This window comes from Bos taurus, chromosome 10 (genome assembly GCF_002263795.3).
Source record: "Bos taurus isolate L1 Dominette 01449 registration number 42190680 breed Hereford chromosome 10, ARS-UCD2.0, whole genome shotgun sequence".
Taxonomy (NCBI): Eukaryota; Metazoa; Chordata; class Mammalia; order Artiodactyla; family Bovidae; genus Bos; species Bos taurus.
The window spans coordinates 52,693,299-52,710,366 of NC_037337.1; the positions used below are offsets into that span (position 1 = coordinate 52,693,299).

At 45.5% G+C, this 17,068-nt stretch overlaps 1 protein-coding gene across 3 annotated transcripts in view; it reads right to left on the reverse strand.

The window, feature by feature from the left end:
- Nucleotides 1–17,068, reverse strand: part of MYZAP (myocardial zonula adherens protein) — a 111,671-nt gene that overhangs the window by 85,588 nt on the left and 9,015 nt on the right. For all 3 annotated transcript variants that reach the window (XM_005211649.5, XM_015473171.3, XM_010809304.4), the window contains exon 2: nucleotides 12,136–12,222. In XM_005211649.5, the coding sequence (XP_005211706.1) occupies nucleotides 12,136–12,222 (87 nt within the window). The remainder of the gene's footprint in view (nucleotides 1–12,135; nucleotides 12,223–17,068) is intronic.

The following is a 17,068-nucleotide window of genomic DNA, read 5'->3' on the forward strand; positions in this document are numbered from 1 at the left end:
CGACTCTTTGCGACCTCATGGTCTGTAGCCCATTGGGCTCCTCTGCCAATGGGATTCTCCAGGCAAGAATACTGGAGTGGGTAGCCATTTCCTCCTCCAGGGATCTTCCTGATTCAGGGATCAAAGCTGGCTCTCCTGCATTGCAGGCAGATTCCTACCATCTGAGCCACCAAAACCTTCAGGATAGCATAGAGGAGAGGAAGTGGAGCTCACAGCTTCGTGTGGTCCCAGACCTCAAGGTTATGGGAGCTAAGAGGGAGGCCCTCAGATTCAGGGCCATTGGGAGGAGATGAGCCCAGGATGGGAGGCTCTTCTCTAGCCTCCCAGGATCCATCTCCCTCCAGTCCCTCACTTCATTCCAGCCTCAGGGCCTCTTTTCTGTTCCTTTATCAGCCAACCTCCTTCATGCCTCAGGCATTTACACAGCCTATTCCCTCTCACTGCAGAGCCACTGCTGGGCCGAAACGTTCTCTCAAGGTCATCTTCACCAACTCTTCAGACAGTCAGGTCTCTACAACACTTACCAGCACCATGATGGAGTGACTGTTAGCATCACGATATATGTAAGGCCTGTTTCCCTACCAAATCAAAGTTCTAAGAAGTCTAGGGTCTTATCTGTCTTCTTTTTCACCATAATCCCCAGCAACTAACAGTGATGGACACTTAATGAGTTCTCAATAAATACTTGCTGAATGAATAAGAAGCTTTAAAAGTTGGAAGAGTTCTGGGGAATTACTCAGAATATGTAAAGTTGGTCCCCTGAAGAGAACATCCTTTGTTCCTCTAAGATGAAGCCACAGGGTGGGAGTAGGGGGTGATATTTGCCCCAAGCATAAAATCTATATCCAGAAAAAGTTGCAAAGTATCTGAGACTTCTATTACTTTTACAAAACGTGAGCATGCTTTTGGTCAAAAACTGGAAAACCCAGAAAAAAAAAGTAAAAAGAGTTGACGCGTTTGACACTGTGTTTATAGCTGAATTTTTCTCCTCCCGTGTCCTTTAAAATAATCTCCCCATAAGATAAATATTAATTTTTAGGCATGATAACAGCATTGTGATTATATTAAGAGATAATCTTTATCTTTTAGAGACATATACTTAGACTATTTATGACATCTGGGACACAGGGTGGAGGAAGTGGATGGGGGTGGAGATAGGGCGAGACTGACCGTGGATTGAGGGCTGTCAGCTGGGTGAAGGTTCCAATATTCATTACACAATTCAGTCTCCTTTTGTTTATGTTTGAAATTCTCCATAATTAAAAGTTTTTTCAACTTCTTTATAATGCTGCTCGGTATTAAAAAAATCAAATTTTAAAAAATGTACACTAGGCCTACTAAAAGCTTCCTGGACATAAAACAACAGCAGATAAAATTGCCTTGAAAACAAAAGCCCTAATAAAGGCACAGAACAAAAAAGTTTTTGCCAAAGAAGGGAAAAGGACATAATCAACTGAAAGAACATCCCAAGTCCCTCTGTGCAAAGCAGCAGAATTCATGACAGGCACCATCAGTAAACTATACAGAGACTCTCTCAATGAAACCATTCCCTGGGATGTCTGCGTGACTTACAACTTACTTACAGGCTCATGCTATGGCTGTTTTCCCTAAAGATACTTGGCAGCAAGCGCCTTAGAAAAGAAAAACGATAGAAAAGTAACTCAGCCTAAACTCCTGCTCTAGAGGTTTTATTGCTATCAGAAAGCAGGGGTATAAATTCAGTGATAGATGACCATATTTTCTAAACCCTAACTCAGAATATAAGATCTTGCAATGAGATCACTTCTACAGAGGTTATCTACAGAGACAGTGGCTCTATCTGTTGTAGTCACTGCTAGATCCTCAGTGCTCACCATAAATAGATACTCAGTAAGTACAGTTCAAAGGCAAGAAGAAAGAGAAAATAGTTGGAACTGTGCCTGTGTCAGAATATTTGGAGTATGTGGCCATCCAAGACACTGATTTTAGAAAAGAAAAACATCCCATGGTCAAGAAGGGATCTCAGACATAAAGAACAGACTTGTGGACTTGGGGAGAGGGGAGGAGTGGGTGAAATGTATGGAAAGAGTAACGTGGAAACTTACATGACCATATGTAAAATAGACAGCCAACGGGAATTTGCTGTACGGCTAAGGAAATTCAAACAGGGGCTCTGTATCAACCTAGAGGGGTGGGACCGGGAGGGAGATGGGAGGGAAATTCAAAAGGGAGGGGATATATGTATACCTATGGTTGATTTCTGTTGAGGTTTGACAGAAAACAACAAAATTCTGTAAAGCAATTATCCTTCAATTTAAAAATTAATTAATTAAAAAATAGAAGGGGTCTCAGAGAATAAATAGTATCAGAAACAGCCTACCATAAATCCAAACTAGTGCTAGTAGACTGCCACAGCCAGCCCCTGACCCCAGAGGCCAGGATAGGCAGCTGGTCACATGTCTGGCTGCCAGTATGACTTCAATGGCCTGAAACATGAATTGAGTGACTTGAAAACTAGAAGCCATTTTCAAAACTTTTGGTTTTGGACTTTTCCTTCCAGCCAGAGGGCTTCCCTGGTGGCTCAAACGGTCAAGAATCTGCCTGCAATGCAGGAAACCTGGGTTCATTCCCTGAGTTGGGGAAATCCCTTGGAGAAGGGAATGGTAACCCACTCCAATATTCTTGCCTGGAGAATCCCAGGGACAGAGGAGCCTGGCAAGCTATAGTCCATGGGGTTGCAGAGTTAGACACAACTGCAAGACTAACACTTTTTCCAGCCAGAAGGCAGAAGGTGACCTGGGGACTCTTTAAATGTTGAGTGTCTGGGCGCTGGATCCATCCCCAAGGCAGAAGCGATCACTTTCAGGAATACGGTCTGACCTGTGTGTCCATCGTAGCAAATTATGGTTCCTGGTCATTATTCATGCTTGACATTGTTTTGTCTGGTTATAACAAAAATGGACGCTATAACTGAGCCTCTGGGGCTCTTCCACAGTCTGGGAGAGGACTAGGACTATTCCCTCTGGAATACAGAGGGGATGGGCAGGCTTGTCCCCTCAGATAAATGAAGACCTTTGAGTAACTAAGATATTTGTTGTTTTTAACTATCTCACAAGAATGAATAGAGACCACTTCCTACATAAACTTATGGTTGGAAAAAGACAGATCACTTTGAATGCTTAAAGATGAGAAGAAAAAGAAAACTTCTAGTCAAGCAGAAATCACACAAGAGGGACTTCCCTGGGGATGCAAGTGGCTAAGGTTTCCAATGCAGGGGCTACGTTCCATCCCTGGGTTAGGAAGATCCCCTGAAGGGCATGGCAACCCACTCCAGTATTCTTGCCTGGAGAATCCCATGGACAGAGGACCTTGGTGTGCTACAGTCCATAGGGTCATACAGAGTCAGACACAACTGAAGTGACTTAGCACGCACGCACGCAGAGAACTAGAGCCCTCACGCCACAAGGAAGAGTTCACATGCCACAACTAAGACCTGGCACAGCCAAAAAAAAAAACAAATCTCACAAGAAAATGTAGTTCTGATAGTATCCTTATAAGAGTAACTTCTTAAAGATAATACTCCATCCTAAGCAGACAATAGCTGCTTAGGCCTAAAAACCGCAGGAAAAGGAGAAGAGTATCTGGGGGGAGGCGAGGGGTCAGTTCTCTTCCGGAACCCAGTGGTACAGTACACACCTTAGGTAAGTTACCTTGACTGATACCAGACCTTCCTGATAGGAGGAAGCATGCAAGTTGACGTCACCATGATGACTCGCCAGGGCACAGACCTGAGTAAGAACTGCAAAGCATTACTAGCTGTGTGGCCCTGTGCAAGTGACTTACTTCAAGGTCCTGAATGGTAAAATGGGGATAATACCATCAATTTCAGAAGCTTGTTTCAAGGAAGGCACGGAATAACATAATAAGTCATCTGGTGCACTGCCGGGCATACTAACAGATACTGACAGATTCTATAGTTTGCGGCGGTGGCTTTAGATTTCTGAGTATCTGATTTCCTACTAGATTCTCCATGTCCGTCTGGATGCCTCTGCCTGTCTGTCCACCTCCCTTCTCTGGCGTCTTTTTGCTGTTCCATCGCAGTCATCAGATTCACTCTGACAGTGACATGCTCACGCTTGAACTGGCCTTGGTTTCTCCGCATGAGGAAAGAAACACAAAGTCTTGGGAAGTTAGGAAAATGGAAGAGTTGGGTCAGCAGTTCTGTACACAGTCCCCCATCTCTCCTCGGTGTGTGATGAGGCGGGGGCAGGGCACACTGCTGGGGCAGCCATTGACCCCGACCTTATATTAAACCAGTCACTGCGCCTTCACTGTTCTACAGATGCACTGTCATACATATTTATTTGAATAGAGAGTCCCAGAACTAAAGAAATTTAGAAAAATGCTGGCTCCAGGCTAACATTTCCACTTGCCAGAAGAGGAAATTGAGGCCCCTGGAGATGACTTGAGTGGCCTGCCATGACCTTGAGTGGTCAGGCAGCCAGGACTCTCTGCCCTTCCAGGGGCTGCTATCTCTGAGAGGCACAGAGAGTCCTACACAGTATCACCAGGGAGGCCCCAGCCGCATCTGAATCACGGCAGTGCACGCCCTCACCTGGCAACAGCCCGGGATATTGTATAAACAGTCACACCAAGGACAAGAACTCAGCAGGCTTATTCATCCGGGGCTTTTAAGGCTTTAAAGACTTCTTAGAAGACTATAAAACCAAACAGCAAAGGTTTCCTTTTAACCATTTTACTGGACTATGAAAGCCCTCGACTTTGTATACATACACATATATCTGCTCTCTCTCAGTCAGGATTCTCCAAGATCTACAGAAAAACAGCTTCTTTAGAAACATATGTCACTCCAAGGACATCTATGACAGTGGGATGTTAGCTGTTTAAAATATTATCCACTTCAAGCTACTTAGTCAATTGGGAAAAACTTCACCACTGCACAGACTCAGAATCGGCAGAGCTCAGACAGTATTCTCCAAAATTCAACTATATAGTGAGACCCTGATACAACATGATAAAGGGGGTGTTGATTTGGTTTCTTATTTGTGTGGGTGTATGTCTGTCTCTATAAAAGTATACTGCATACAGATTTGGATAGGAATATAAATGTATACATTCACAAAGTTCTTTGAAAATGACAGGGGTTTAATTTCAAAATTATTTTCTACCAACTTTAATGTTCAACAATTTAGTAAACATGTCATCAATTCCTCAACATGAAATGTGTGTCTACAAATGAATCAGCATTTCCTCTTCCCTATAGTTAACAACTTTTAATATGTAAATAAAAGTTCATTGCTCATTCACCCGAGTTGTTAATACAATTTAAGGTGATAATAGTTCACAAAGAAACTTATCGTCGGTTGAACTGTGTTCTGCAAATAGAGAGCATGTTGGAGTCTTTCTCCCCAGAACCTCAGAATTGGACCCTATTTGGGGACAGAGACAAGTTAATAAGAGGTCAGTAGAGTAAGAGCTAACCCAATATGACTAGTGTCCTTGTAAAAAGAGGACAATTTCGATCCAGAGACACATACACACAGGAGAACACCAGGTAAAGCTGGAGTGATGCTGCCATAGCCAAGGATTGCCAAGAGCCTCTGAAACCTGTAAAAGCCAAGGATGGCTGCCTCCCTGGAGCTCTCAGAGACAGCACGGCCCTGCTGACACCTTGATCCTGGACTTCCAGTCTCCAAAATGGTGACACTAGATTTCTGTTGTTTAAGCGCCCCCCCGCCCCCCCCCCCCCCCCCCCCCAGTTTGTGGTACATTTTACAGCAGGCCAAGGAAACTAATACAAAACTGAATCACCACAGTCCAGTCACTCACTAAGCACCAACTACATGCAAGGCAGAGATCTAGGGTCTGGGAGACAAAATTAAAAGACTACACATTTTATGCGTGTGTATATATGTACATAGGGCTTCCCTGGTGACTCAGATGGGAAGGGATCTGCCTGCAATGCAGGAGACCTGGGTTCAATCCCTGGGTTGGGAAGATCCCCTGGAGAAGGGAATGGCTACCCACTCCAGTATCCTTGCCTGGGAAATCCCATGTATAGAGGAGCCTGGAGGGCTATAGTCCATGGGAATCACAAAGAGTTGGACATGACTGAGAAACCAACATACACACACACACACACACACATATGTACATGTTGTATCCAGACGTGGCAAGAATATGTATGTGTACATATGTGAAGTACTTAGCACCAGATGGCTAGGTGCTAAGGGAGAGGGCTGCCTGGGTGTCCTGATGCTCAAGAGAGGGAATAATCACCCAAGCACAGGCAGGCAGGAGGATCTCAGGGAGGCAGGCCTTTGGTGGGGCCTTTGAGGATGAGGAGACTTGGATAAACTGAGAGACGGCTGCGGAGAGCCTCCAGGCACAGGCTAGAGATTTAGCAAGGATTCTGAGAAGGAAGCAGATGTCATGGGTTTTCGAGATGATAAGTAAACCTGTCTGGTGAGGGCAGACCAACCAGAAAAAAGGAAGAGTTAGTACTAAGTGGATTTTAGATGGGCTGGGTGGTCATGCAGGAGGAACTGGCTGCGGGCTCTGAGTCCTGCAGTCCAACCAGCAGTGCAACAATGGAACCAACAAGCACACCAATGCACACTACTGATATTTTGACATTTATTTGCTTACAATAATCAAATATAGCTATTTTACTTCAAAGGAGAAGGGACTTCCCTGGTGGTCCAGTGGCTAAGACTCTGTGCTCCCAATGCAGGGGGCCTGGGTTTGATCCCACATGCTGTAACTAAGAGCCCACATGTTGCAACTAAAGAGTGAAGACTGAAGATCCTGCAACTATTGACCTGGTGCAACCAGGTAAACACATAAATATTGAAATAAAAGGAAAGGCATCAACTCATCATCTTCTACCCTTTGTCATCATTTGCCATTTTATGTTAGAGAGCCAAAAGCAGGACTTAATCAGATAGGTTATTTGAGGAAGAAGGTTCTAGTAAAAGTGAATTATCCTGGAAAAGATAATTTTCTTTTGGACTCGAAAGAGAAGGAGGAGAGAAGGGAAGAGGGTGTCAGACTCCCAGACGTACAGGGAGTTGGGTGCAGAGAACTGCTTCTCCCTTCCCTCCCCTCGAACCCACACACTCTCCTCGTGGTGCCCTTAACATCTCTGCCTCATTTCCAAGATGATGCCATCAGTCCCCTCGAAGTACATGGCTCTGAAGGGGACACACATGAGGAACAAATAATAGAGAAGACACTTGTTCTCACTGGCCATCAGGAAACGGGCATTGAGATGCGTGGGGCGCTTTGTTCTCACAGGGTCAGAACATTGTCTAAGTGCGTTACCTGTGTTTCAACCAAGCCAAGCACTTCCTGCTTATCTGTGTGAGCGTTTAGTTGTGCCTGACTCCTTGAGACCCCACAGATTAGGGCTGCATCACTTCAGGCAAGTTACTTAATCTCTTTGTGCTTCAGTTTCCTCAACTATAAAACGGGATGTGTATGGGTGCTCAGTCACATCCGATTCTTTGGACCCTATGACTGCAGCCCACCAGGCTCTTCTGTCAGTGGGATTTCCCAGGCAAGAATACTGGAGTTGCCATTTCCTACTACAGGGGATCTTCCTGACTCAGGGATCGAATCCACATCTCCTACACTCAGGCAGATTCTTTATCACTGAGCCACCCATATCTGTGCACACAAATGATCCAGATTTCATACTTTTAGACAAGATCAGGCATGTTTGGGTGGTATGGCCATAGACTGGATTTCATATTTTTAAATACAAAAATAATGGTAAAACAGCAATAAAATATCTGTACATAAAATAAACACCATGTAAAGAACACTGAACGCCAGCATGGCCACCAGTAGGACGGGGCTTGGGAGAGCAAGGTTGACATAGGAAGGTGGTATCATCACCAAAGAGGAGTTCTCTGAGGTAAGGTCTGTCAGAGAGAGGAGGCCAGGCCCAGGAGTATTGGCAGAGGGATGCTCAGAGGAGGACATACTATCCGAAAAGATGCAGGAGGCACAGCCCAAGAGGGAGGAGAAGCAGGATGGGCAATTTCAGAAAGGAGAATGACTTCTCCCGGGGACAGGGGAGAAAAGTGAAGAATCAGGGGCCACTGGGTTTGACAGTCAAGGGGAAACATTTGACATTTAACCATCGCCTCTCTAGTCAGTGGGCTTCCCTTGTGGCTCAGACAGTAAAGAATCCACCTGCTATGAGGGAGACATGGGTTTGATCCCTGGGTAGGGAAGATTCCCTGGAGAAAGGAATTGCAACCCACTTCAGTACTCTTGCCTGGAGAATCCCATGGACAGAGGAGCCTACTGGGCTATAGTCCATGGGGTCACAAAGAGTTGGACATGACTGAGTGACTTTCACTTTTCACTTTTCTCTAATCAGTATTACAGGCCAGACACGGTTGGGGGACCTTTGCATACTCCAACTCAGTTACTCTTTGCAACCAGGCTTTCATGTGCCTACTTGAAAGATGAGGAAACTAGTAGCAGAGGAACAAAGTGTCTGGGAGTCATCTGGTGGACTGGGGAAAGCAGGTTTGGGGCAGGTGGGATGTTCCATTAGAGAAAGATTAAGAGGAACAGGCACCCCAGCATCTGCCTTGGGAGCAGGAAGACTTCCACACCTGCCTGAGGAACCCATGACTCCAGAGAAAGATGCCGCCTCTGTCGTCATTGCCTCCAGAAGCCTCTAAACAGCCCATCATGAAGCTGGGCAACCTCAACCACCTGCCACACCCTTCCACCACTGCCCTGTGAGTAATTCCTCTCCCTAATGATTTGGGGCCAGTAGACAGAATGGCCCAGCTAGCAGTGGTGCTCATGTGCCGCCAGCTGCCCCATAGCTTCCTCAGGTCCCCAGAAGACATTATGCAGGGCTTACCTGGTGGTTCAGCGGTAAAGAATCCACCTGTCAATGCAGAAGATGTGGATTCGATACCTGATCCAGGAAGATTCCACAAGCCGCAAGACAACTAAACCCATGTGCCACAACTACTGAGCCTGTGCTCTAGAGCCCACGTGCTGCAGCTACTGAAGCCCAAAGGCTCTAGAACCCATGCTCCCCAACAAGAGAAGCCACTGTGATGAGAAGCCTGCACACTGCAACTAGAGAGTAGCCCCCACTTGCCACAGAAAAAGCCCGCACAGCAACGAAGACCCAGCAGAGCCAAAAAAAAAAAAAAACGCTATGCATCTTCCCTGACTGTGAAAAAGAACAAGATCCAGCTCTGCCTTCAGTGGGCTGCCGGTCTAACAGGGCCCTGGAAATCCTCTGAGGAGTTTCGCTTTATCAGCATCACATCAGGCCATTTACAGCTTCTTTATCTGAGCAAGCTTCAGTCCCCCAACTGTCACACCACAGACAGAGGAACCAAAGGAAGAAGTCATCTCACCAGTGTTCTTAGTTTCCTGCAATTCTATGGGCTACGTACGATATCACAGAGAGGAGCAGCCACACGGAAGGACATCAGGGGGGCTAGCAGCCCCAGGGCCTCCTCGCTGGTGCTCACCTCTGGCTCCCAGTGACTCAAGACCAGGCACCTGGCCAGGACACAGTGACAGAATCACCCAGAGCAGCCTCAGAGTTACCACCAGGACCTTCACGTGCTGCCACCACACAAGGACTTCGGTTCTGGGGTAAGAGCCGGCCCCACCCTCCTCCTCTCTACCCCAGTTTTTCTGCAGTGAGTCACCAATGCATCAGAGATTGGCACGCAGGCTGCACACCTGGTCTGCCGAGTCTAGCATCCTGGCACAGTCTCGCCCTGGAGCTTCTGCCCTGTGCTCCAGGAGTTCTTGGGCAGGAGGGTCCTGGAGTGCAGGGAAACTGGGAGGACTCTGGCCCCCATCAGCACCACTTTCACCTGGATTACATGAGGCTTCAGGATGACATTTTGACTTTTTTTTTTTAATAAGAGGGTCTAACTGTTTTTAAAAGCTTGAAAAGCACTGTTCAAGGTCAACAGACAAATCGGGGTACAACGTAAAGACCAACATGCCTGTGGCATAGAACAGATTGGCATTTTCTTAGGTAATACTTGACTCTTCTTGAGCAGTGGCATGCCCTCCGGTGCCTCACAGAACCCACCGCCCCAGTGTTAGCATGCAGAAGCCCCTCAGAAACCATCTCCCCAGGTATGCAGCTCAGAGCTAACTCCAACAGACCCAATTCCCCACTGCCTCTACCATGCATTCGGGGCCCTTGTCCTGTCACTTGCCCCAGCCTGGGCCTCTTCTCCAGCAAGTAGTCATTCTGACTCCCCATGTGCTAAGCTGCCCATGAGCCTCTGGACACAGCCTAGGGCCACTCCTCTGATCAATCTATCAGCTCTGAAAGGATGGGCAGAGAGGGGATCAGTGAGGGCAGAGGGGACCCACACCTCCAGCAACACAGGCCCCTGGTCATCAGCCAGGGTTCAGCAGCCAAAGCCTGACCACTTCCACTCTCTCTGCCTATAAGCTTTTACCTCTAAACTTTTTCTTTGGAAAATCTTCAAAGATACAGAGAAGCCAAAAGAACAGTTAAGATATATCACCAACGTACCATTATCATGAGTAAAAAAAGTACCCTTTTTTAATAATATGTAATATATGAGTTTATATTCAAAATTGTACAACTTGATATTGTATCAAAAGATACATATATGTATATATATCTTACATATATATATATATATATATATTGGACCCAGGATTTAATCAACATTTAATGCATTATAATAATGTTAAGTCTCTCTCATCTCTTTTATCTCCAATAGATTCTTTTTTTTTAATAACATTAAATTTATTAAGGGAGTCTAATTTTTTTATAGATAATCCCACATTTTGGATTTTTCTGTCTCCTTATTACTAGATTCAGTTACACAAGTTTGGCATGAATATTACAGGTAACATTATTTACTTCTTAACTGCATCATACCAGAAGTCACAGAATACCAGGCTGCCCAGTCCTGGTAAAGCCGAATGGCATCGCCTGGTAGAACCACTGGCTGCCATACTGCAGCACTGTGCCTCTAGAGCCTGTAAGTGATCAGTGAGGTCATACTCTGAGCCCACATCAATATACTGGTCCAGGTAATCTTTCACCGACTAGTTTTTACATTCATTGATGACCTGGCATGGGGGTTACAAAACAAGAAATTAGCTAAATTTATCAGCTAATGTTATATTAAAAAAAAAAAGAGCTTTCCCTTTTATAATCTATTACTATATACCCATGAGGGTTTTTTTTTATTATTCAATGTATCATAATTCATCACTGTCATTAATTCTTTTGATTTTGAAATGTTTCCATTTTTAGCGGCGAGAGCCCTTTCAAACAGGCTTCTGGGTCCTTTGATACAGCCCGATTCTCCATGTTCCCAGAGCCCTGCTTACACTTCAGGATCCTAACACTCGAACTATCACATCAGCTTGGTTTATTTATATGTCTGTCTCACCTGAAAATCTGTCAGCTCCTCAAGGCAAGGCCAAGGTCAGACTTATCTCTGCAGCCCAGCACTTAGCACAGCAGCTGGCACAAAAAGGCCTGCTCGGCTCCTCCTCCCTGCAGCCGGGTGCCCTTGCCAGAGCTGCTTTGGGGCCATTCTTCTCCAGGCAGCACCCCCACCCCAAGAGCTGGGCCTCTGGCTCCAGCCACAGAGAAAGGCTCAGGCCCCGCCGCAGCTCACAATGGGCCCTTTGACTCAGCTGGTCAGGGCTCTTTCAGGAAAAACCCGTCCCCTGCCACCACACCTGTCACCAAAGCCAGCGCCCCTAGAGTTGCAAGGCAACACACAGCCGGTGTTCACCCAGAAGCGACAGCAGGGTCCTGAGGCCACCCAGCCGGCCAGGCAGAGCAGCCTGACTTCTGGGAAGATGGCGGGTGGGGGGCCTTTCATCATACAGCTGCTGACACGCAGGCTCTGTGAACAGCCTGGATGGAGGACGTCAGGGGAAGGGGGTTCAAATAAAAGGGCACAAAGAGGCGAGGGACTTCCCTGGCAGCCCAGTGGGTAAGACTCTGTGCTTCACTGCAGGGGGCAAGGGTTCAAACTCTGGTCGAGCAACTGAGATCCCACATGCCGCACAGCATAAAACAGCAACAAAAAGGTGGACACTGGTCAAGACTTCGCCTCAGAGATGGCTTACCTGCTCTCTTCTTTCAACCTTCTTTTCACTCGGCTCAGGCACTGGGTTCTCGGGAGGTACAGTCAGCCGTAGTCTGCAGACATTTGCCTGGGAGAGAAGACAGGAGAGGGCAGTTATAAACCTGCATTTGGGGCAGAAGGAGCCAGATCACCTGGGGTTTCTCAGAGCCTCCATCACTTCCTTAGCAACAGGAATGATGGCACAAACCACACAGGGGACGCTGGGGAAAGACCAGCTTCCGCCGGGCCCATCACAGGCACTCCCCACCTTCCTGTTTATGTTTTATGCTTTCCTTCTTTAGCAAACTACTGAATAGTTTCATAGAATTCAAACATTTTTTAAAATGGCTCATGTTCCATTACAGTACAGGATGATCTGATTTCAAAATACAGCCAGAGGGGTAGAGGCCAAGCTATACACAGTGGTGAGGGGTGGGAAGGTGCTTTCTACTTGACTCTATGTTGGATTTTCTTATAACAGACATGTACATGTTTAATCACAAAAAAATTTTTAAAGTCTATATATCCATGTCCACAATAGCATTATTCACAATAGGCGAAAGGTGGAAACATCCCAAATGTCCATCGATGGATGAATAGGTAGATAAAATGTGTATATACATAGAACAGAATATTTACACAGCCGTATAAAGGAACAAAACTTCTGACACATGCTATGACATGCAGCAACCTTGAGGACATGATGCTAAGTGAAATAAGACAGTCATGAAAAGACAAACCTGTATGGTTCCACTTACACAGGGTCCCCAGGGTGGTCAAATTCATAGAGACAGAGAGAAGAATGCTGGTTGCCAAGGACTGAGTTATTCTTTAATAATACGGAACTTCAGTTTGAAAATGTGAAAGACAGATGGTGGTGATGGTCACACAACAATGACAATGTATTTAATGCCACATGATGTTTATTTCACCCTATTATCACAGCCTGATCCTACTGTAATATATTCTGGAGAGAAGTGGAAAATGTGTTGTTTTTTATCCTGTCATTAAAAAAATAACATCAAAGGAAAAAAACAGAGAGTCAAAGCAGCACCCAGAGTGCCCAGCCCACAGCCGCACACACTCATGAGAGCACAGCCTGTCCCTGTTATGGGTGGAATTCTGTCCCCCTAAAATGTATACACAGGAGTCCTAACTCCTAGTACCTCAGAATGTGACTTTATTTGAAAATAGGGTATTTATAGTGGTGCTTGTCGTTCAGCCACTAAGTCATGTTGACTCTTTGCAACCCCATGGACTGCACCATACCAGGCCCCACTCTCCTCCATCATCTCTTGGAATTTGCTCTAATTCATGTCCATTGAGTTGGTGATGCCATTAAACTATCTCATTCTCTGCCACCTTCTTCTCCTTTTGCCTTGAATCTTTCCCAGCATCAGGGTCTTTTCCAATGAGTTAGCTCTTTGCATCAAGTGGCCAAAGTATTGGAGCTTCAGCTTCAGCATCAGTCCTTCCAGTGAATACTCAGGATTGATTTCCTTTAGGATTGACTGGTCAAATCTCCTTGCAGTCTAAGGGACTCTCAAGAGTCTTCTCCAACACCACAGTTCAAAATCATCAATTCTTCAGTGCTCAGCCTTCTTTATGACCAACTCTCACATCTGTACATGGTAATAAAAAAATGGAGCTTTGACTATATGGACCTTTGGACCTTTGTTGGCAAAATAATGTCTCTACTTTTAAATACACTGTCTAGGTTTTTCATAGCTTTTCTTCCCAGGAGCAATCATCTTAATTTCCTGGCTGCAATCACCGTCCACAGTGATTCTGAAGCCCAAGAAATGAAAATCTGTCACTGTTTCCACTTTTTCCCCTTCTAATTGCCATAAAGTGATGGGACAAGATGCCATGATCTTAGTGTTTTGAATGCTGAGTTTTAAGCCAGCTCTTTCACTTTCCTCTTTCACAGTCATCAAAAGACTCTCTAGATCCTCTTCACTTTTTGCCATTAGGGTGGTATGTTGTTGATATTTCACCCTACAATCTTGATTCCAGCTTGTGATTCATCCAGCCCGGCTTTTCTCATGATGTACTCTGATACATGTACTTTCACATGATGTAAGTCAAACAAGCAGGGTGACAATATACAGCCTTGACTTACTCCTTTCCCAATTTGAAACCAGCCCGTTGTTCCATGTACAGTTCTAACTGTTGCTTCTTGATCTGCATACAAGTTTCTCAGGAGAAAGGCATGGTGGTCTGGTACTCTCATCTCTTTAAGAATTTTCCACAGCTTGTACAATGAGGTCATTAGGGTAGGTCCTAATCCCAAATGACTGGTGTCCTTCTATAAAGGGAAAATTGGGAGACACACATGCACACAGGGAGCGCACCATGTAAGCAAACAAAGGAGATGGGCCTGAAACAGATTCTGCCCTCACTGCTCTCAGAAGGAACCAATCCTGTCGACACCTTGACTTTGGACTTCCAATCTCCAGAATCAGGAGACAATATATTGCTGTTGTTTAAGTCACTTGACTTGTGGTACTTTTTTTTTACAGCAACCCCACTAAACTAATACATACCCCTCAACCTGGTCTGCAGTCACAGTTATGCACTGGTCAACAGGGCAGCCTCTGAAGAAAGCACCCTGCATCCAAGAAGCCCACAGTTGGATACGATTGTAAAAGACCTTTGACATCCAACCTGCCAGTCTCTGAAGGAACCTCCTCACTCAACAATATACCTGGCAGGTGGACACCCAGCCTGAGGCTAACATTTCCCCATAAAGGTGACAGCCCATTTGGAACACACATTAGCACTTCCACTCTCACCACTGCCTTCCTCTGAGGTACCCCATTTTGCTACCTGACACCTCTAACTTCCTGATAATGGACTTAAACAGCGCTTCCTCAGACCCCCTACCTGACAGACCCGGGGTACCCTCAGGGACTGTAGCAGAATTCCCTTTGCTCTTCATCAGCCTGAATGTCCTATCTTCTGCACTAAACAATCCAGTCCTTTCAGCCACAAGATTTGATTTCGAGATCCTTCTCCATCTCACTCTTCTCTGGGCAAGCTCTGGCTCCAGTGACCCCAGGGAGAGACGTGACCTGACCCGCAGCGATATAACTCCCTCTTACATGGCCAACTTTGCACGAAACCTTAAAGCTCATCGCCAGTCATGCTGGTCATAGAGAAATCAAGCCAATCCGGCACACAGCTCCCTCAGCTGACAAACAACACTGACGGGAATCTGAGGGTCTCCAGAAAGAGGTAACCCTTTGACTTCAGGCCATATGGGCTGGTTGAAACAAGCGGGCATTTGCATGAACATCAAAATGTAACTCACACCAGGCAGGTAATCCAAGTCTGTGATGCTCAATAATCATCTCTGGTAGGCCAGATCCGATCCACAGCATAGTTTTGCAGAGAAAAGGAAGTACTTTTCTCTTGTACCATACCCTATACCACACACACACATGTGCACACAGAGATACATACCTGCACAGGTGTACACACATATTCACAGTTTCCAACACCTACTAGGCTGTGCTGACTATGAGCAAGCTATTTGATCTCTCTGAATCTCAAGGGTAAAATAGAGGTAAAGGAAGATTCTGGCATATAGTAAGCTTCTATCACTGTTAGATATTTTTATTTTAATCTAAATAATGTCATCAGCCTACAAGCTCCAAAATGAAATAGGCTGACTTGGCTTTCTAGCTCTGCTTTCCATAATAAACACAATTTGGCCAATGGATCTAGAGGGTATTAGTATAGCAACTAATAGCTTTATAGGCTGATTGCCCTAGAGGGGTAATCCCTAATGTCAATCATTTTTGGAATAAACTGAAAACTGGAAGAAAAGACAAGGTCCAGAAGGGACTCCATGACTCCAATCAGTCAAAACTGAGAAGCCCCCTCCCCCTGATGGAGACAGTTCTTTATCTGTCCACCCAAAATGCTGATTTTCCTCAACACACTTTCTGCATCTCTCCTCAGGCCATATTTACACTACGGAACACAAATTCACAGGCTAAAGAGAATGCATTTCTCTAAACTATCAGTTTAACCTGATGATAGATAATGAATTCAAATAAAACAAGAATGTAAAATAAACATCTGACTTCAAAGCTAACTGGCAGGTGCGCCAGGCGCTCGCGGCTCCACCCACACCCCTGTGCGGCGTGTTTGCTCTTGTCATTAGGAGTGCCTTTATGGAAACATGAGGGCATGGACTGCACGTGGTGCTTACACTCTGTAATCAGTGCTGATCCACAATGGACTGACGGCACAGATGCAATTTAAATCCAGCTTGGAACAGGGTCAGACCCTTCTTAGTAAGATGCTCAAATGTACTGTCATGTGAAAAAAGACAAGTGCTGGGAAAAAATAACCTGTTCTGTTTTTAAAATACACTCTGATAATTAGTATATATATTTGTGGGGAAAAATGTCTTTACAGAAACATGACTACCTGCTGGTGGTGGTGGCGGTGATCTTTTGGAAAGGGGGATTTCTGCAATGTCTGCACCTGTTCCACGTATGTGTAAGTTTTTAAAATAAAAAACATAGTAGGGACTTCCCTGGTGGTCCAGTAGCTAAGACCCCATGTTCCCAATGCAAGGGGCCCAGGTTCAATCCCTGGTCACAGAACTAGGTCCCACAGCCTATAACTAAGACAGCCTGCAGGCCACAATGAGGATCTAAGATGCCACATGCTGCAACAAAGACCCAGGGCGTGCAGTCAAATAAATAAATACAGATAAATATTTTTAAAATATCTTAGTAGTGAGAGAGGGCAACCCACTCCAGTATTCTTTCCTGGGATATCCCATGGACAGAGGAGCCTGGCAGGCTACAGCTCATGGGGTCACAAAGAGTCAGACACAAGCAACTAACAGTCAGTTACAGCAATAATAAAGATTGAGAGGGACTATATCAGAGACAGAGAAAGGTCTGCCAACCCAG